General features: G+C 37.5%; 6 protein-coding genes across 7 annotated transcripts; all 6 read left to right on the top strand.

Annotated features, from left to right (window-relative positions):
- The first annotated feature begins 2,721 nt into the window (after positions 1 to 2,721).
- On the top strand, positions 2,722 to 3,544 carry LOC113635519 (gamma-crystallin M2-like). The gene is made up of 3 exons (XM_027135014.2): positions 2,722 to 2,838; positions 2,927 to 3,172; positions 3,269 to 3,544. Exons 1-3 carry the CDS (start codon positions 2,830 to 2,832, stop codon positions 3,542 to 3,544), a joined length of 531 nt encoding a protein of 176 aa, XP_026990815.1. The 5' UTR covers positions 2,722 to 2,829.
- Positions 3,545 to 6,088: 2,544 nt separating this feature from the next.
- LOC113635508 (gamma-crystallin M2-like) lies at positions 6,089 to 7,194 on the top strand. Of its 2 annotated transcripts, none has more exons than XM_027135003.2 (3): positions 6,089 to 6,449; positions 6,579 to 6,824; positions 6,919 to 7,194. In XM_027135003.2, the coding sequence occupies exons 1-3, from the start codon at positions 6,435 to 6,437 to the stop codon at positions 7,192 to 7,194; spliced, it is 537 nt and encodes a 178-aa protein (XP_026990804.2). In that variant the 5' UTR covers positions 6,089 to 6,434. The 2 variants fall into 2 exon arrangements, with proteins under 2 accessions (XP_026990804.2, XP_047672420.1); XM_047816464.1 differs by having other exon boundaries at positions 6,441 to 6,459; positions 6,577 to 6,824.
- A 2,165-nt stretch (positions 7,195 to 9,359) lies between these two features.
- LOC113635509 (gamma-crystallin M2-like) lies at positions 9,360 to 10,415 on the top strand. The gene is made up of 3 exons (XM_027135004.2): positions 9,360 to 9,673; positions 9,799 to 10,044; positions 10,140 to 10,415. The coding sequence occupies exons 1-3, from the start codon at positions 9,665 to 9,667 to the stop codon at positions 10,413 to 10,415; spliced, it is 531 nt and encodes a 176-aa protein (XP_026990805.1). The 5' UTR covers positions 9,360 to 9,664.
- Positions 10,416 to 12,731: 2,316 nt separating this feature from the next.
- On the top strand, positions 12,732 to 13,681 carry LOC125145216 (gamma-crystallin M2-like). The gene is made up of 3 exons (XM_047816462.1): positions 12,732 to 12,974; positions 13,065 to 13,310; positions 13,406 to 13,681. Exons 1-3 carry the CDS (start codon positions 12,966 to 12,968, stop codon positions 13,679 to 13,681), a joined length of 531 nt encoding a protein of 176 aa, XP_047672418.1. The 5' UTR covers positions 12,732 to 12,965.
- Positions 13,682 to 16,631: 2,950 nt separating this feature from the next.
- LOC113635510 (gamma-crystallin M2-like) lies at positions 16,632 to 17,977 on the top strand. Its single transcript, XM_047816461.1, has 3 exons — positions 16,632 to 17,087; positions 17,235 to 17,480; positions 17,586 to 17,977. The coding sequence occupies exons 1-3, from the start codon at positions 17,079 to 17,081 to the stop codon at positions 17,859 to 17,861; spliced, it is 531 nt and encodes a 176-aa protein (XP_047672417.1). The 5' UTR covers positions 16,632 to 17,078; the 3' UTR covers positions 17,862 to 17,977.
- A 2,300-nt stretch (positions 17,978 to 20,277) lies between these two features.
- Positions 20,278 to 21,109, top strand: LOC113635514 (gamma-crystallin M2-like). Its single transcript, XM_027135010.2, has 3 exons — positions 20,278 to 20,398; positions 20,484 to 20,729; positions 20,834 to 21,109. The coding sequence occupies exons 1-3, from the start codon at positions 20,384 to 20,386 to the stop codon at positions 21,107 to 21,109; spliced, it is 537 nt and encodes a 178-aa protein (XP_026990811.1). The 5' UTR covers positions 20,278 to 20,383.
- Positions 21,110 to 21,353: the final 244 nt, after the last annotated feature.

Here is a 21,353-nt window from a genome sequence, read left to right as displayed (position 1 = left end):
GTTTGTTCTCAACAATTGTGGGAATTATAAAGTAACAGCATCCCATAAGACCAAATCCCAGATCAGAACTTAAAATACAATTACAACGAACTTTGGTTGTGAATGAAGTTCTTCTAAGGCAAAATAAACACTGAAACCTACCAAATTCCAAAATTTTCATGAAAAAGAAAATATTTGATGGTTTGTGGAATTGTGAGTAATGAGAAACTGTCCCATAACCTGATCAATTAAGGTTAAGCTTCTTGTGTTCATTACAAGCAGCAGCTACACAGCATTGATCAATTAAGCCTCATGGGCCAAGTTTTGGTTGTCTGCTTGTAAATGCAATTTGGCGTAGGTCAGCGGTGTCCAATCTTATCCAGAAAGGGCTGGTGTGTGCAGGTTTTCATTCCAAACCAAGCAGAAGCCTCACCTGATTCCACCTGTTTAATCAGTTGTTCTTGGCTTTAATAGACTCTGGTGTGGCTTCTTCTTGATTGGAATGAAAACCTGCACCCACACCGGCCCTTTCTGGATAAGATTGGACACCGCTGGCGTAGTAGTTTATTCCGTCAGAAGTTTCCCAACAAAATGTCCAAAACTTATTTATAGCAGTATTTGGGCTGCTTGTACTTATAACCACAACTTATTGAAGTATGTAAGTCAGTAGCTAACTGATCTGTGCCTATTATTACATTAAAATGTTAAATCACAAGAAGGGAAGTGTAGTTGCTTGGTTTAACACCAGCTCTCTGCTAAATTGGATCTGCATGAAGCATATTTCCTGCTTGCACACTTGCTGTTTTCAAGGAAAGAATTAACTTTGAAAAAAAAAAGATGGCTGAGGGGTGAAAACATTTACATTTACATTTACATTTACAGCATTTGGCAGACACTCTCATCCAGAGCGACATACATAAGTGCTTAAATCTCTAGCATTGGATACATTAATGCTGGTTCACTAGGTTACATACTTAAGATACCATGAGTTTAAAGTTACAATGAAAAAGTGTCAGGTTTTTTTTTTGTTTGTTTGTTTGTTTTTTAATAAATGCAAAAGATAAGGAAAGAAGTGCTAGTTGAAGTGTTTCCTGAATAAGTAGGTCTTCAACTGCCATTTGAAAATAGCCAGTGACTCGGCTGTCCGGACCTCTGGGGGAAGTTCATTCCACCACCTTGGTGCCAGAACAGAGAAGAGTCTTGTAGTATACTTGCCTCTTACCCTGAGAGATGGTGGGACCAGTCGAGCAGTGCTGGTAGATCGGAGGTTGCAGGGTGCAGTGCGAGGAGCGATGAGGGCTTTGAGGTACTGTAAGAGGGAGCTGGTCTGTTTTTGGCTTTGTAGGCCAGCATCAGTGTTTTGAATCTGATGCGTGCAGCTACCGGAAGCCAGTGGAGGGATCGCAGCAGCGGGGCGGTATGTGAGAACTTTGGCAGGTTGAAAACAAGCCATGCAGCTGCATTTTGGATCATTTACAGAGGACGAATTGTGTTCATAGGTAGACCTAGACATTGGTAAAACAATCAGCACAGCACCATGAGCAAGCCTACATTGTCCAAAAAGAAGGTTTAGGCTACTAAAATCCACTGTTATTACAGATACAATGCTACATAAGCCTTGTCTTTAAAATTCAAGCACCAGCTTCAAATGCCTGTCTCATTTCTTAAACCTCAGTTTGATGTAAATATGGGAATTCACTCAAAGAAACTAAATTCAACAAACTGTATATCTGTAACACGTATTTATATTCGTATCAGTCATAAAATAAAACCAGGCATGTCGTCATATTGCATACAAAACATCAAATTATTCTCAAAGGATAAATTAAAAATGTCTAATAAAACAATACAGTTCTATATTTTATGCGAACGAAAAATATTAGTAAAATGGAGCTTCAAATACAAAGCTAAATTAGATATTTATATCTAATAATAATCTAGAATTTTTTATTCTGTCAATTCTTTTACTTTTATTTTTCGTTGTTTCTTTTATCATTAATTATGTTTACCTTCTGCTCTATGTTTATGCTCTGTAAAGCTGCTTTGAGACAATGTCTATTGTAAAAAGCGCTATACCAAATAAACTTGAATTGAATTGAATTGAATAAATTCTCTCGTGTTTGTTGCTTAGCTTAGATAGACATAGTAGTTAGCTAAAATAAAGATACTTGCTTAGGGAGTTGAAATGTGTGTTTTTAAGATTGAAGGTTTTGTTTTGAACATGTTTTACACAAGCTGTTCCTGTACTGCTTAACAAAAGTTTGAAGGTTTAGGAAAATTAAATATATGAAGCCTGTATAACTCAAAAAAGAACTAAATCACATTTTTCTTTGTCAAGTCAAGTCAAGTGACAATAAAGGTGACTTGACTTGACTTGACAAAGAAAAATGTGCAGCATTACTAGAATTGATTAAAAAAAATAATTTGTAAAATCGATTTTTAATATATATTTGTATTAAAAGTAGTCACAATAAGACATTTTGTATTGTTGTCAGTTTGCTTTTTTCTCATGTATTGGTGAAGAGTGCAGGTATTGTGCATTCTTTTTAAACAAAGTAATAAAAAAAAGAGAAAGAGTACACCTTTAAAAGCACAAAAACAAAAAACTGAAGCGTACAGATGTACAGTGTTGTCTGAACAGAATAGACCATTTTAAAGTCTTTTGGAGACACATGCAGTAGAAAAAGCTATTTGCTTCTCTTTGGACCCACTGTTCTCATTTGCTGATTCATGTGTTTCCACAATAGGAGTGTTGTATTCTTTAGTCTTTTTCAGGTATATATACATGTGTTAAAGCAGAGAGGATGTCAGTTCACCAGTTGGGAACAGCTTGAACAAACCAAACCAGCTATGGGCAAGGTAACATTATTTTAGTAAAGATTATAATGCTAGTGTTTTTGCTTGGACACATTCAGCTATCTCACTGTAATCTGCTTTATCCAAACAGGTTATCTTCTATGAGGACAGGAACTTCATGGGGCGCTCCTGGGAGTGCACCGGTGATTGTGCCGATATGCACTCTTACATGAGCCGCTGTCACTCCTGCAGGGTGGAGAGCGGATGCTGGATGGTCTACGACCGCAACAACTACATGGGAAACCAGTATTTCATGAGGAGGGGCGAGTACGCTGACTACATGAACATGTGGGGCTGGGGCAACAACTACATCAGGTCCTGCCGCATGATCCCCATGGTACGCTATTAGACATAACATCCCTTTTACGATACATATATCTCAGTAGGTGTGTTTGCACCAAAAATGACAGTGTTTGTGCTCTTCCCCAAACAGTACAGAGGATCTTACAGAATGAGGCTCTATGAGAGGGACAACTTCATGGGTCAGATGATGGAGGCGACGGATGACTGTGATTCCTTCATGGATCGCTACCACTGGTCCAACGGCTGCATGTCCTGCCACGTGATGGACGGCCACTGGCTCATGTACGAGTATCCACACTACAGAGGCAGGATGTGGTACTTCAGGCCCGGAGAGTACAGGAACTTCAGAGACTACGGTGGCATGAGGTTCATGAGCATGAGGCGCATCATGGACTCCTGGTATTAGCTAAAATTTGTATTAAATTGATAAAAACATTTGGAATAAACTCAACACAAATGAAATTTGTCTTTTATCTCGTTTTTCCTATACTTTTTTTCTATCTCAGCAAGCATACTGTCTGAATTTTCACCATGTACTCTAGCAGACATGTAGCAGAATTCAGAAACGTTCAGAATGCTCTGACTGAAAGAACCAAGAGAGAAGAGAGTATGATATCATCAATATCTATTTTTACTATTTAATTATTAAATTGCAAGTTTAAAAAAAAACATGTCAGGTACATTCCAGTAAAACCAATTAGGAACTTCAAAATAGTTCCTCTTGCCCTAATCACATCATCAGTTCATCAATAGATTTATGCTGCCTTCACAAATCCAGTAAGCAGTCTAAACAACTTACACCTTGCTGCTCTGAATGTTTATCTCACTGTGTGGCTTTTCATTCATCTGCTGATCTCAGCCTACCCAGCCAGACCTTCACGCTGAGAATGAATGTTACAGCTTTTGACTGTGAAAGACCATGTGTCTGTGTTGGTCCTAGAATCCACAGAACAAAAAAATAAAGCTAAAATGGTGGCAAATGCATGTTAAGGGCAGCTACGTTTACTGAACTTTACACATATCTGGAATCAGTAGAAGCAACTAAGCTGCACTTATGTTACTCTTAGTAATGAGTTTTATATTAACAGTATGCTTAAAAAAGAACAAATAAATCATTTATATATCTTGACTATGACCAGATTCAATGAAAGAATCAGCATTTGCAAATTTAGGAATGTCAGATACAGCTTTATTCCAATGCACCGTGATGTCAGAGATTCTGAAAGAGTACACTCATGAGGTCTGTCACGTGCAATGTGCCAATACTGTAGCTCTCTCCTTACAACAGCAAGCCGCTTTTTTATTTATTTTTTTATTTAATTTTTATATATCAACAGTTTTATCTAGGGAACACGGTGGCTTAGTGGTTAGCACGTTCACCTCACACCTCCAGGGTTGGGGGTTCGATTCCCACCTCCGCCTTGTGTGTGTGGAGTTTGCATGTTCTCCCCGTGCCTCGGGGGTTTCCTCCGGGTACTCCGGTTTCCTCCCCCGGTCCAAAGACATGCATGGTAGGTTGATTGGCATCTCTGGAAAAATTGTCCATAGTGTGTGAGTGTGTGAGTGAATGAGAGTGTGTGTGTGCCCTGCTATGGGTTGGCAGTCTGTCCATGTTGTATCCTGCCTCGATGCCCGATGACACCTGAGATAGCTCCCCGTGACCCGAGAAGTTCGGATAAGTGGTAGATAATGAATAAATGAATTAACAGTTTTATCTACAATAAAACAGACAAATCTGTCTTCTTTACATCACCCACAGTTTCTAAAAGGTCACGAATCACATCATACTTTCAATAAATAATCATTTATGTGTCTCCTTTTGCTTTGGAATTGTCCGTGTCAGCAAGAACCTCCAGGAATTCAGAACCGTTCCCTTTATTTTGAGAAAAACACATTATGGTTTTGAAAAGAAATGTCCCCTCACATACTTCTTTTTTTTTTTTTGGCAGTGTTCTGTGTTGTCTAAATCCTGTAGCATTTGATATCGAGGCATTTTTTGCCAATTTTAAATAGTCTGAAATCAGTCCATAAAGATACTCGTCCAAGATCCGACACAAAGCCAAGTTATGAAAACTGCTACGTGCTGCCATACCCAAATTACACCTTTGGTTTTAAATTTTGAGAATGTTAAACTGATCATAGTACAGAATGTATGAAAAGAAAATGTCCTCTACTGGGGATGTATTTAGCACCAAATAAAGTAGTATAACGGTAGTGTTAGCATATAGTTACAATTTTTTTTAATTATTTATTTATTTTTTGTGAATTAGCTACAGTCAGTCAAGAATCACATCACAAATTAACGTAAGTAGTGATTTAAATTTTCAAAATTTATTTTTTATTTTTTATTTTTTCTGGAAGCGATACCACTTTTTGATGATTAGTGTTATGACTCAGCCCGGACTTTGGCCACGTGCATTTGTTCCTCGTCACACGTCTGCCCTGCCCTTGTCTGCCCTGCCCTGTTTCCATGCCTGCTCCTAATTGTATCTGATTGTCTTGTGTATTTAACTGTGCCGCGTTGCCTTGTGCAGAGCGGAATCTACCTTTGTCTTGTCTTGTCTTCAGTCTGTGTCTTGTTTAGTGTTTCCTTTGTTATTAAACCCTGTTTTATTTTGCTATCCTGCGTTTGGGTCTGCTTCCTGCCCCGCGTCATGACAATTAGAATAAGACATCAGAACGATAATGAATATAATCACTATTGGGAACTCTGAGGTTTATGAATATGAACTTCAGTTTAAATGTTAACCCCATTTATTCCCATTAAGTGGATATAGGTCTGCATGTAGAATGTCTGGATTCAAAGGCAATAATGAAGTTAAAGTAAAATGTAAAGATGTAATTTTAGGGTTTTTGAGAAAATTTGTGGAAAACCATTAAAGTTTATTACAGGTGCTGCACAGAAGGTACATTTGCGTTGACACTGCAAAAATGCTGTAGGTCACTGAAACTACTTAGTGAGAAAAATTATAAAAGAGAACAAAGACAACTGAAAGAGCAATGAAGTAACCAATGTACAGTAGGTAGAGTATTTCTATCATAAAGGACGATGACGAAGTCCTAAAAATAAACTGTATTACAAAAGAGGCAATTGTAAAGTTTTCTAGAGGCCATCATACTGAAAGATAAACTCGTCAGCTCTGTGAGACCCCAATGGTCAGTCTTGCTTGCTCAGGAGTTTGCACAATAGGGGTTCCATGTCCTTTAGTTCTGGACAGGTATAAATACAAGAGTTAAAGCAGAGAGGATGTCAGTTCACCTGTTGGGAACCACTTGAACAAACCAATCCATTCACCATGACTATGGGCAAGGTAAGTACCATAAGATTTACATCATGTCAAGAGATTCATTTTAAATGGATATAATTAATGAATTGACAGGATGCTTGTTCTGCTTGGAAAAATTTCCACAGCTAACTGCGATCCACTTCACCCAAACAGGTTATCTTCTATGAGGACAGGAACTTCATGGGGCGCTCCTGGGAGTGCACCGGTGATTGTGCCGATATGCACTCTTACATGAGCCGCTGTCACTCCTGCAGGGTGGAGAGCGGATGCTGGATGGTCTACGACCGCAACAACTACATGGGAAACCAGTATTTCATGAGAAGGGGCGAGTACCCTGACTACATGAACATGTGGGGCTGGGGCAACAACTACATCAGGTCCTGCCGCATGATCCCCATGGTACGCTATTAGACATAACATCCCTTTTATGATACATATATCTCAGTAGGTGTGTTTGGCCAAAATGACAGTGTTTGTGCTCTTCCACAAACAGTACAGAGGATCCTACAGAATGAGGCTCTATGAGAGGGACAACTTCATGGGTCAGATGATGGAGGCGACGGACGACTGTGATTCTTTCATGGATCGCTACCACTGGTCCAGCGGCTGCATGTCCTGCCACGTGATGGACGGCCACTGGCTCATGTATGAGTATCCAAACTACAGAGGCAGGATGTGGTACTTCAGGCCCGGAGAGTACAGGAACTTCAGGGACTACGGTGGCATGAGGTTCATGAGCATGAGGCGCATCATGGACTCCTGGTATTAGAAACAATCTGAACAAACGTGAAAATAAAAACATTTTGAAAAATCAAAACACAGAAAAGCGTTTGTTTTCTTTATATATATTATAATAATAATCTCACTGCATCACAATGAAGATGTTTTTGAGATAGGTCCTCCAACAGTCATGTTTGAAGGTTGCAACATTTTTTGTAGTAGTTGTCCTGCACTAATAGACTTTTATCTTATAATTCTATCAGATTAAATAACTCCAATTACAATTTTTCCAGTAAATGAATTCATCATTAATAAAGTTCTTAAAAAAAGCAAAGATGCTTCATTCCAGGTTCTGACATAAAGTCACACCATCCACACTATGACTTTTCTACTATTTACCTTCAACCAACCAATTTATTACAGAGCAAAGTTAATTGTATGAGGCACATCTTGACATTTCATTAAAAACGTCTATTCAAATCAATATGCAACAGAATTCAACAACAAAGTGTTTTAGCCTTTTCTAATTACTGGCTCAGATCACATTTTCACCAAGTCACAATTATTTCAGAACAATACAGTCGACCCTGCTTGAGACTTTACAACAAGTTTTAAGTCAGAAAATGTGTTTTGGACAAAGTCATCAGATCTGACTCAGAATTACTCAGTTACTTCCCAGACAGCATTTGGTTCATCATTTGCTGATCATCTGTGAGTTTTACATTTCATAGACCAAATGATATGACTGTATACTGAATGGAAAATATCGACTTTCTTTTCAAAAACTAGTTTAGTGACAGATGCAAAGGTTCCTGTTTAATCCATAGAAACCTTCAAGTGAAGAAAAAGAAACAAATCTAAATTATTGATTATGTTCAGGCAATTTTTGAATCTTTAGAAAACGACTTAGTAATTATCAGACTCTTGTGATATGTGAAATGCTCAGCTAAATCTTTAGGTATGAAATGACTGGTGGAAAACTTTTAGCTTCCACAGAGCAACATCAGGATGATGAGCTTCATTCTTCTTTTATTTTCATGTTTAATGTCTTTTGCACTGATATATATATATATATATATATATATATATATATATATATATATATATATATATATATATATATATAAATGTTATTGGAGACATTTGTAGTCTGGTCTGAGCAAGTGCTTTTAAGTAATTCATTCATTCATTCATTCATTTTCTACCGCTTATCCGAACTTCTCGGGTCACGGGGAGCCTGTGCCTATCTCAGGCGTCATCGGGCATCGAGGCAGGATACACCCTGGACGGAGTGCCAACCCATCACAGGGCACACACACACTCTCATTCACTCACACACACACACACTACGGACAATTTTCCAGAGATGCCAATCACCCTACCATGCATGTTTTTGGACCGGGGGAGGAAACCGGAGTACCCGGAGGAAACCCCCGAGGAACGGGGAGAAAATGCAAACTCCACACACACAAGGCGGAGGCGGGAATTGAACCCCCAACCCTGGAGGTGTGAGGCGAACGTGCTAAAAACTAAGAGACCGTACTCCCTCTTTTAAGTAATTGTTATTAATAAACTCTACTATAAAATACCATAATTAATCATAAAGTCCCAGAATAAGATAACAATAGCAGATGACGGTGTTCTAACAGATTGAGCTTTTGATCACAATGTACTGGATTTCTGTGGCTGATACTGAGGTGTGTAGTGAGATACATTTCAGGGATCCTCTGTGTGGTTAATATATAAAATCACATATTTTTGGGCATTGCTTCTGGCCTGAAATAACATCATCTGTGCTTGAATATTACAGGACTTAACCTGTGTTCCAGTATGTGGAGCAATACTATACTGTGATGTGAGGAAAAAGACTGAATGTGTGTTGTTACCTTGAGGTATTTCTTGACCAAGGAAAGAATTTATGCGCAAATTGGTCAAGGCAACACAATGGTGGTGTTATTTCTGATTTATTTTATCATTTTGAAACATCTTATTTTAAACTGCCACAGAGATCTAGTTAGACACATGGAAATGTCTTTTTAAGTTTCTCAGAGCAATTGCTGTGTAAAACCCCAAAGCCTCATTTGTATTTAGGCCTAGTGAATGGATTATGCTTCTAAACTCAGGGAACAACATCCTGCGTGTGCTGACAAGGCACTTTTGTCTTTACAGAACCATTTTTGCCAGCTTTCCAAAAATAAAAGTACATTCAGAGAAGTCAGGTACATGTCACATTCACATGACGTAAAAGAAGACAAACGCATGTCTATAGTCATCTGTAAAGACCAAAATAGCTGACTACTCAATGCTATATGTGGGTTTAGCTTGTCAATGATAGTCTTTTAAAGTCATCTGGAAAACATCACATAGAAATGTAGCAATAGCTCTTAAGGTCTTTGTTTACATTTGTGCTTTATGTCTGGTCAAGAGTTTCTTTGGTGTAAAATACAGGTATAAATGCAGGAGTTTAACCAGACAGGTGGGCAGTTCAGCTTGGACAAGTTACACCAGCCACCGAGACCATGGGCAGGGTAAACACTCCAAACATTTGCTTTATTTAAAATAATTGCTTGTTTTTGACAAAAACAAATGTGCAGAAATTTCAATTTTACAATTACATTTTAAAAATTAATTCTGAAACTCTTCACCCAAACAGGTTATCTTCTATGAGGACAGGAACTTCATGGGGCGCTCCTGGGAGTGCACCGGTGATTGTGCCGATATGCACTCTTACATGAGCCGCTGTCACTCCTGCAGGGTGGAGAGCGGATGCTGGATGGTCTACGACCGCAACAACTACATGGGAAACCAGTATTTCATGAGAAGGGGCGAGTACCCTGACTACATGAGCATGTGGGGCTGGGGCAACAACTGCATCAGGTCCTGCCGCATGATCCCCATGGTACGCTATTAGACATACCATCCCTTTTACGATACATATATCTCAGTAGGTGTGTTTTCCCAAATATGACATTGTTTGTCTTCTTCCCCAAACAGTACAGAGGATCCTACAGAATGAGGCTCTACGAGAGAGACAACTTCATGGGTCAGATGATGGAGGCGACGGATGACTGTGATTCCTTCATGGATCGCTACCACTGGTCCAGCGGCTGCATGTCCTGCCACGTGATGGACGGCCACTGGCTCATGTATGAGTATCCACACTACAGAGGCAGGATGTGGTACTTCAGGCCCGGAGAGTACAGGAACTTCAGGGACTACGGTGGCATGAGGTTCATGAGCATGAGGCGCATCATGGACTCCTGGTATTAAAAGATCTGGGAACATTTAAAAAAAAAATGTAAATAAAATATTAAAATATTCACTATTTTGTTTTTTGTTTTTATCAATAAAGATGTCATCTTATTATTAGGGCATAATTTCCTAAACCTTTTACATACTATATTACTAAAACTTGAAGCAGGGAACTAAATAAAATAAAATAAAATAAATAAATAAAATTTAAATACAAATATTTTGAATAAAAATACATATATTTTAACAAAAATTAAAGTTACAGTTGTGTGTGGATGTGGTTCTGCATTTTCCCCCTCTCTGTGACTTCATATATATGAAATTAAACAAAGCCCAACCCCATCTTCCTCATTCATTCAATTTCGTTTAGATTTCTCATAAGGATGAATAGTAATGTATTCACTGTAACCCACACCTTATTTTTTATAAAAGCACCACTCTTCATCAGACTTCATTATTATCTATGTTGAGAGCCACAAACATATATATATATACATATTTATATATATAAATAATTTCAGAGCTGCTAGAGCCCATCAGTGTACAGTACGTTTGTGAATGTGTATGTGTATCTGTAATGGCCTGTGACCCGATAAAGGCGTATTCCCACCTTGTGTCCCTAGAATCGGTTCTACCACCTTCACCATCATACAGTGGTAGTTAAAAAAGCAATGGTTTATAATTGCTATCAGCTAAAATGGTATATACATTCTGACCACTAGGGGCAGATGACTGCTGATAAAGAAACGTCAGGGAACTTTACTAGCAGTTATCGTAGAGTTTTGAGGAACGACATGGATAAATGTATCTGCCTCTTATGCTTCGTGGCTTTCACAAACATTTCTGAATTCCTTAATGAGGATTAATACAGCGATAATTTATAATACACTGGAATACTGTTTCATACTGGAGACTGTGTCTCCACACTGTTTGTCTTTGTTTACACTGAAATGCATACAGTAGATGGCTACTTGGTCCATGTAATGTATCCAAATCAGAATTCAGTATTCAAGACAAACACAAAACTATTATAAGCCTCATTCTGTGTATAGACTAACGCTCTAATTCGCTGCAGAATTACTAAACTGTGAACAATAATGGGGGGGGGGGTGTAAGGGGGGCTGCACGGTGGCTTAGTGGTTAGCACATTTGCCTCACACCTTCAGGGTTGGGGGTTCGATTCCCGCCTCCGCCTTGTGTGTGTAGAGTTTGCATGTTCTCCCTGTGCCTCGGGGGTTTCTTCCGGGTACTCCGGTTTCCTCCCCCGGTCCAAAGACATGCATAGTAGGTTGATTGGCATCTCTGGAAAATTGTCTGTAGTGTGTGAGTGTGTGAGTGTGTGTGTGCCCTGCAATGGGTTGGCACTCCGTCCAGGGTGTATCCTGTCTCGATGCCCGATGACGCCTGAGATAGGCACAGGCTCGCCGTGCCCTGAGACGTTCAGATAAGCGGTAGAAAATGAATTAATGAATGAATGAATGAATGAATGAATGAATGAATGAATGAATGATCAATAATGGGGTATAATACTTAATACATGTACAATATTTAAGATCTTTACTTGTCTCAGTCATATTTACTTTGACTGAGGTAAAAATACAATGGCTAGTAATCTCATTTTTCATTTAGATACAGTAATTCAGCTTCAGGATTTCAGGATCTGAAGCAGTTTTCTCCCATATGTTTTGCCAAACAGAATTTATAGCCTAAAGACCCCACATACAGTATACAAAGCATTGCAGTACATTATTAATAGAGGCTGCAGGAATCTCCCACTAGCAATGCAATACACTTCATATATATGCAGCCTTCAGGTGATATAGTATATTTGATATCATTGGATAGCTGCTGTACCAGGAATTATCAATATAAAGTATAATACTTTATTATGATGCAGGGTGATAATCCATGATCAATATTGTATGCATCTTCATATGAAGGGGAATGAAATTGTGTTTGAGTAATCTAGATGTATTTCTATGTGAAGTAGGAAAACAACAAAAGACTGGAGAAGTACTGAAGCTACTGTTTAGCCTGGGATTTAGCTTGTACAAGATTAGCTCAAATTCCATCGAGTAACAACAAACACAGTAACCTGCATTCGTCTCTATCACTGTCCATCAATGAATTTTTTTGAAGAGCATTTGTTTGATACTCTAAGGCCCCATTAGACAATTCTGGAACATGTTGCAATATTTAAGAGACAGCTTTATTTTGTTTGTCCTCACAACCCTCTTGTCTTTGCAAGCCCATTTTGCCAAGCTAAAACAAAAACAGACCTATTACAAAAGAAACAATACCAGAGATTGTCTATCTGACCAAATGTCCCGAATGGTTTAAATATATGTGCATTGTCTTGCCAGTCTAAGCCCTTTAGAACCTGTGTCCTTTGGACATGTGGTACAGAAAATAGAGACATGGCCTCTATTCACTCTGAATGTTGTTATTGGTCATGAGTTTTCACAATAGGTATTGTCTGTACTTTGGACCTGGTCAGGTATAAATACAGGAGTTGAACTAGACTGGTTGTCAAGCCACAAGTGGAAGCAGCTTGGAAAAAACACAACAATGGGCAGGGTAAGCATAAAAAAATCACAAAATAGGTTTTTTTTGGAAGCTATTGGAAAATTTTCATTTTAAAATATCATACTTACTTCACCCAAACAGGTTATCTTCTATGAGGACAGGAACTTCATGGGGCGCTCCTGGGAGTGCACCGGTGATTGTGCCGATATGCACTCTTACATGAGTCGCTGTCACTCCTGCAGGGTGGAGAACGGATGCTGGATGGTCTACGACCGCAACAACTACATGGGAAACCAGTATTTCATGAGGAGGGGCGAGTACCCTGACTACATGAGCATGTGGGGCTGGGGCAACAACTGCATCAGGTCCTGCCGCATGATCCCCATGGTACGCTGTTAGACATAACATAATTTTTACGATACATATATCCCAGTAGGTGTGTTTGCGCCAAAATGACAGTGTTTGTGCTCTTCCCCAAACAGTACAGAGGATCCTACAGAATGAGGCTCTATGAGAGGGACAACTTCATGGGTCAGATGATGGAGGCGACGGATGACTGTGATTCCTTCATGGATCGCTACCACTGGTCCAGCGGCTGCATGTCCTGTCACGTGATGGACGGCCACTGGCTCATGTATGAGAATCCCCACTACAGAGGCAGGATGTGGTACTTCAGGCCCGGAGAGTACAGGAACTTCAGGGACTACGGTGGCATGAGGTTCATGAGCATGAGGCGCATCATGGACTCCTGGTATTAAAAAGAACTTCATTTAAATAAACATCATTTACAATAAAATTCATTTTAGAAAATCTTTGAAGTGTGTAAATCATTTTTGAATGCTGCCAAATCATGAATCTACAGTCTTAGCCTAAACATATAAAACATTACACTTTACATTAAACAACAACAACAACAACAAAAAAGCCTGAGCTTATTATTCCCTATCCATGAATAACAAGTCAGTATCAAGCTGAACATTTGTTATGTTTTGAGAAAGGCACTAATTTTGATAGATGATTACCTGCCAAGAAAAAAATCAAAGCAAACAACATTTGGCCTGTTCTGAAACTGCAAACATGTGCTTATCAAATTCTCTTGTTTAGGTCAGACTTAAAAATCAGACGCAAGTTTTCACCTTATTTGTTCTTATAAGAGTCTATATCTAAATTTGGTAGTACAGAAGACCGATACCAATAACTATGCTTCGTGACATCTGCGAGGAACAGTCTGACATGTGCGTACCTAAAAAGACTAAATATAAACATGAGTCTATTACAGCGGTGTGCACCTGGGATAACTTTCTGTGGCAAACATCCAAGATTCTATTGACTGTACTACTGGGGGGGGGACTCAAAATACTGCAAAGCCAGCATCACAAATAGAGTTTTTGTTTTGTACTTTTTGAAACATTGCAAATAAGCTACACATTCTCAACTTTGTCAACCATAGTGGAAAGAGCTCATTATGAACAGAAGGATATACCATCACCTTAAAACATTTTAAAGCAGCAAGTATAGAATCACGATAACAACATAAGGCAAATATGACAAGTGAAAGTGAATAATGGCAAACACCTTTACATCAGCTGCCCACACCTGACCCTGATGGAGGTGCTTTCGCAAATGAGTAAGCACTTGCACTTTGCTAGATTTCTTGTATGGTAAGCATCTTTCAAGCACACTTTCAATGCCCAATTAGACTAAATGCATCACCAGGTCATCAGGTTAGTCATGCCTCAGAATTACTAGTTAAAGGTTCTTTATTTGTGAAAGGTAGTAGAATGGAGGCGATTTAGACCAAAAGACATTAGCACAAATTTGGAGTGGTTTTTTTCAGTAAACAGTAAAGAAATCTCCTTTAGTTATTGTGCTCATTTCCCTATAGGCAGTATAGAAAAGTTACAGACAAATTAAATGTCTTTATAGGCTTTGTAAATGGCTTGCTTTTCCAAATTAGTAGGCACTTTGGAAGATGTCTTGTAATATAAGCAACTTACAAGTACACTTTACAATTTAACAGTTTGTTGTGGCCAATTAAACTAAATGCATCACTACTTCACTCAGATAGATCTCACAATTACTAGGTCCGCAATTTGAGACCAAAAAGTATGTCCGCATATTAATAGCAAAGATGAGATTTTTAGGTGAAAGTCATCTGTAGTCTTTCTGAAAAGATCTACTTGGGCATGATAACAAGCAGATCTTACTCTATCTGTCTGAGGATTTGTAAAGAAATCTGCTTTAGTTTTTCTGTACCTTTAGTGTAGGCAGAAGAAAAGTATTACAGAACTAGAAAATGGTTTTGTCAAGACTCTTGCTGGCAGCAACACTTTGGTGTATGGCTCGGTTGATGAGTAAGTCTTGCCAAAAGAAGCATTGGATAAGATGCTTATTCAGGAGAACCTGTTATTTTTCTTCGAGTAGAATCACTCATGCCAAGTGTCATAACTACGAAGGTGCCAGTAATCAGTTCTGGTCTCAGCAGCAAAAGGTTGTGCCATCGCCAAACTTCAGTGTCAAGTGTCCTACATTTGTTATAGAGTCTTAGCAGAGAAATTAAGTGCAGGTGAACGAGGTTTAAAGGGCTGCTCCTTCCCACTTTACACTGGCCTACTGTTTGTAAGGCTTAAGTGAATATAAAATATTGATTGTGGCTTGATAATTTGGGAGTATCGGCTATGTCTTCTGATTTGGGATGGTACGCTTGTGTTAAATGTAGGCATTGTCAGAATACAAAGTATACAGTAAAACATTGTCAAGAACTTTCAAGCTACCAGGGGTTACTAAAACATATAATAGTCTCTTATAGCAATTTCCTGACCAGTGATTACATCTGCTGAGAGTTCTGGTCAAATTTCCATTTGTTCCAGTACATGGAAAAACATAACAATTTAAATCAATGCTTGTTTAATGAGTGAGCATATAAAACATGACTAGGTAAGTAGAATCTATTGATTATAAGGTACGTTAATAATTAATACTCTGGGCCAAACGCTTTGAGCATGACGTGGTAAACGAGCAAGGGCCACGCCATGAATTTCAAGTCTAAATGGTTTGTGTAGGTCATTCAGACTTTCTTTGCCAATTATAAAGCCTAGTGCATACAGTATTACTGTTCAGAATCGAAAGCTGCTTTTAAGCGTTTGTAACAGAATAAAATTCAGACATTTTGCTTTTGGGGATGAGAGATCACAGAAGTGTATTTTATTCATTTTATTTTTATCTCTTTTGTTTGGAATGAAGCCCATCTAAAGTTTTGGACGAAGATTTTTCTTCAGGTTTAACTTTGCTAAATAATAATACAGACTGTAAACACTATCACTAAGGAATGTATTTTGAATATCCTTCATGTTGCTGTTACATATTAGGACTTTGCTGACTTACAGATTATTTGGAGTTAGTTGGGACATTAGACAACTGAATAACTACAGTTTCAGTGTTGTGATTTATTTTATTTTATTTATTTATTTATTTATTTATTTATTTATTTATTTATTTATATTTGTTTGTTTAAATGTCTACTGTTTTAGCATCCAACTGACTAGATACAGTAGCTAACCAACTTAGAAGTATAGAAAATTTGAAGGTACAACACAAATAATTTTCTTTAATATCAATAAATCAAGTTCTAAAAACGTTTAACAAACTATGCTTCAGTGTTTTATCACCTCTACGAACCTATGGCTGTATAACATGCTAACATGCACCACACAACAAACTAGATGGAATGGTCCCTATCCTTCTTATCACCACCAGATTTGCCAATAAAATAAAACAGAACAAAAAAACAAATACAACATTTATTTTTGCCAACTTGTAAAAATGCATTAAATGGAGTATTTTAAATGGAGTTTATTGACAATAGACAAAAACAACAAAAACATAAAATCTAAATTTTTCTCCTTTTTTTTCATGATTATTGTATGTGTTATTGTCTAAACATTCTCTCTATCGACTTCTGGAGAAGCAGAGAATGTGGAACATGAGTGCATAGCAAAAGCTCTTCAGCTCTTGTCTATAGGCCTCTGTGGTGTGTTGCTTGCTCAGGAGTTTCCACAATAGGAATCACATACTGTTTGGTCCTGGATAGGTATAAATGCAAGGGTTAACCCAGGCAGGATGTCAGTTCATTAGCTGGAAACAAAGCAAGTGATCATGGGCAAGGTAAGAATTACAGATATTGGGGTGATATACAATATAAAATTGTACATTGTAAAATCTTTTATATAATGAACGTAAGTCAAAATCAACTGCATTGCTGCACAATTAACTGTTAAACAAATATTTTTTATTTTTTTAAAATCCAAACAGGTTATCTTCTATGAGGACAGGAACTTCATGGGGCGCTCCTGGGAGTGCACCGGTGATTGTGCCGATATGCACTCTTACATGAGTCGCTGTCACTCCTGCAGGGTGGAGAGCGGATGCTGGATGGTCTACGACCGCAACAACTACATGGGAAATCAGTATTTCATGAGGAGGGGCGAGTACGCTGACTACATGAGCATGTGGGGCTGGGGCAACAACTGCATCAGGTCCTGCCGCATGATCCCCATGGTACGCTATTAGACATACAGTAACATCATTTTTACGATACATACGGTATATCCCTGTATGTGTGTTTGCCCAAAAATGACAGTGTTTGTCCTCTTCCCCAAACAGTACAGAGGATCCTACAGAATGAGGCTCTATGAGAGGGACAACTTCATGGGTCAGATGATGGAGGCGACGGATGACTGTGATTCCTTCATGGATCGCTACCACTGGTCCAGCGGCTGCATGTCCTGTCACGTGATGGACGGCCACTGGCTCATGTATGAGAATCCCCACTACAGAGGCAAGATGTGGTACTTCAGGCCCGGAGAGTACAGGAACTTCAGGGACTACGGTGGCATGAGGTTCATGAGCATGAGGCGCATCATGGACTCCTGGTATTAGAAAATAATAAATTTATTAATGCAGCAACCAACAAATTTTAATTAATCAATAAAAAACCTAATTCTTACCAAATCAACGATTTTATTGTTTTATTTTCTCTTACATAAATAAATAAAATGAGCTTTTTAGTAAGCCGTGATCACAAGATAATTAGAAACAATCAAATGTATTGAAGTATCAATTTAAATAAAATTTTGAACAACCGCAAAATCTCTATTTTTGTTGTTTTTTATGACATAATTGTGTAACCTTGTAATTGTGTAACCTTGTAACCTTGTAATCTTCTAATACACACAGTTTTCTATAACAAACAAAAAAAAAACATTAATATTTCTCACCAAAACAATTTTAAATGTTTTTTTACACTTTCTAACCTTGCCTTGGCTGCTTGCCTGCAAAGACTACAGTTTGTAAGAAGCCAGTTTATCACACATGGTGGTAAAAACAGTCAGACTGCCTAAAGGTTTAATATCTTGCTTGCTGAGTTACAACTACTCTCAATGATCACATATACTACAGTCCTAAAATGTTGTAGCTTCAGTATATAAACCTAAAAATGCAAGATAAATACAGATTTTATTAAAATGTGCATGTAGGAAAGAGGTCATATCAATTTGTAAGAATATTGCACATTAGATGACTGCAGTCCTGTCATTTATTTTCAACCAAATTTTTAACTAGCATAATGTACCAAAGCCAATGAATTGTGCAGTCTGGTACATGAGCAAAATATATTTCAACAATAAATTATTGGAAAAGTAAGCAATCTTAACAAGATACTGCTTATAGAGAGAAACTGATTAAATATAATATGGAATATATATATATATATATAGTTTATTTCTAATGTCACATAGCATAAGACAAAGTGCAAAGGTTTTCCAGTATGGAATCTATAAATGGAATACATTTTGGAATTAAATTTCCAGATCTTTACTAGTGAACTTTAATTAACCCTTGTATGATGTTCAGGTCTGTGGGACCCATATTCATAAACATCAATAGTTTTGAAAAACTTTGCTTCCTTGTAAATTTGTTGATTTTTTCCCACTCATATCTTGATTAAAATTGTTTTTTTTTTAATTACATTTTATTAAAAATAAACAAAAAACGAGTAGCACTTTAATTAAAAAAATGTGATGGCAATATTAACCATATATGCTGTTTATATTGCTTGTAAATGGGATGAAGTAAACACCTGTAGAGTATTTTAACATAAAACTTTTGATTGTGTTGAAGTAAAAAAATCCAAAATTGCAGCGGGTTAAAATTAACGTGAACAAAAAAGCAAAAAAGTTGAAAAACTATAAATAATTTGGTGCTTATGTAGCTTTTTTATTTATCAGAAGTTGTAGCTTTATCTCATCTGGATCCATATCTGGTCTATATAATCCAGCAGAACTCCACAACAGGGTCCAGTGCGGACATGATCTTACCCCCTCCACCTGATTGCTAACTATAGCTTTTATCAGTTTAGCTCTACTTTTTCAATGTTTTTAACCCTTTTTCTCCAGTCTTTGTGAAGTTTTGACATTCTTACATGAGCAAATTTGAGTATTTGTACTGTTGTGATTTTTACTTCTGTCATCATTTGTTTGTCCATTACGATTTCATTTGTTAATTTGGATGTTCAGATAAAGTTATTTTTTTTTGTTCGTTTGCCTACACTTCATGACAATTTGTGTTTTGTCTACTATTTTTTTATTATATATAAAACTGTGTTAGAAATATACTGTATGCATATTGAAGGATTTTCTTCATTCTTACTAATTCAGTTGCTTAATAACAATAATAATCCTAATAATAAAGACACTAACACTGAAATTGCACGTTGAATTATTCACTGAAAAAAAGTTTAAACAGTAAATAATAATTAATATAAATATGTGTATAAATTATATACTTATCTATCTATCTATCTATCTATCTATCTATCTATCTATCTATCTATCTATCTATCTATCTATCTATCTATCTATCTATCTATCCAGCTATCCATATAAATGAAGGCAAACAAAAAAGCTTTGACTATAATGAGTATTGTCAGAGAAAATCATAAGATTTGCCATATGTTACTTCATAACTTTCATTCACATTCAATATCACACAGCAATAATTTAAAAAAAAGTTCTCTTTAAATATTTTCTTTACAAATAAAATGATGGAGTGTACTGAATAAAATTAACACCTAGTAAATGAAAACTAAATGGTAAGATAATAACTTGGTTGTTATGAATTCTAATAGAAGTAACAAATCAAAATGGCTATTGTATGTGGATGAAATAAAAGTTAAAATGTATATTGTGGTGTTTTTCTAAAAGAAAATTCTACAGATTTCTGGAGACCATGTGAAATAGAAATGAAGCAAAAGCTTTTTAGCTGCTGGTCAGCTTCTGTGCTAGGTTGCTTAGTCAGGAGTTTGCATAATAGGAGGCACCCACAGCATGTGATCCTGTCCTGGTATAAAAGCAAGCTGTAAACTAGGAAGAATCAGTTCACCAGGTGGAAGCCAAAGAGTTGTCATGACAATGGGAAAGGTAAATATTAGTTTGATTTAAAAATTTACAAAAAGTTTACTGTGATATTAAATGATTCTGAAACATTTTATTCTTGCCCAAACAGGTTATCTTCTATGAGGACAGGAACTTCATGGGGCGCTCCTGGGAGTGCACCGGTGATTTTTCTGATATGCACCCTTACTTGAGCCGCTGTCACTCCTGCAGGGTGGAGAGCGGCTGCTGGATGGTCTACGACCAACCCAACTACATGGGAAACCAGTATTTCATGAAGAGGGGCGAGTACGCTGACTACATGAGCATGTGGGGCTGGGGCAACAACTGGATCAGGTCCTGCCGCATGATCCCCATGGTACGCAAGATCTACAATATATCCATATATTGTGAAAAACAGTTTTTTGCATGTCCAAAGGAGAGAAAAGTAATATTTTAATTATGTTTATCTGCCCTAAACAGTACAGAGGATCCTACAGAATGAGGCTCTACGAGAGGGACAACTTCATGGGTCAGATGATGGAGGCGACGGATGACTGTGATTCCTTCATGGATCGCTACCATTGGTCCAATGGCTGCATGTCCTGCCACGTGATGGACGGCCACTGGCTCATGTATGAGAATCCCCACTACAGAGGCAGGATGTGGTACTTCAGGCCCGGAGAGTACAGGAACTTCAGAGACTACGGTGGCATGAGGTTCATGAGCATGAGGCGCATCATGGACTCCTGGTATTAGAAAAATAAAATTCACTAAATTCACTTTTGAATAAAATGTTCCTTAATTACAAATTAAGTACTTGGGTCTTTTTTCTTTTGCTCAAAAAAAAAAAACACAATTTAAAAATGATTTAAAATTTTAAATTACAAAATAATATTAATGGGTATTTAATTAGTATCTGTCAATATGTCATATGTATGTAGTGCATAGTTCAACCAGAAATTATTATTTCAACTTGTCTTTTTAGAACAAAAACTTGGAG

This window comes from Tachysurus fulvidraco, chromosome 7, assembly GCF_022655615.1.
Source record: "Tachysurus fulvidraco isolate hzauxx_2018 chromosome 7, HZAU_PFXX_2.0, whole genome shotgun sequence".
Lineage (NCBI taxonomy): Eukaryota > Metazoa > Chordata > Actinopteri > Siluriformes > Bagridae > Tachysurus > Tachysurus fulvidraco.
This window is presented reverse-complemented; position numbering and strand designations above follow the sequence as displayed.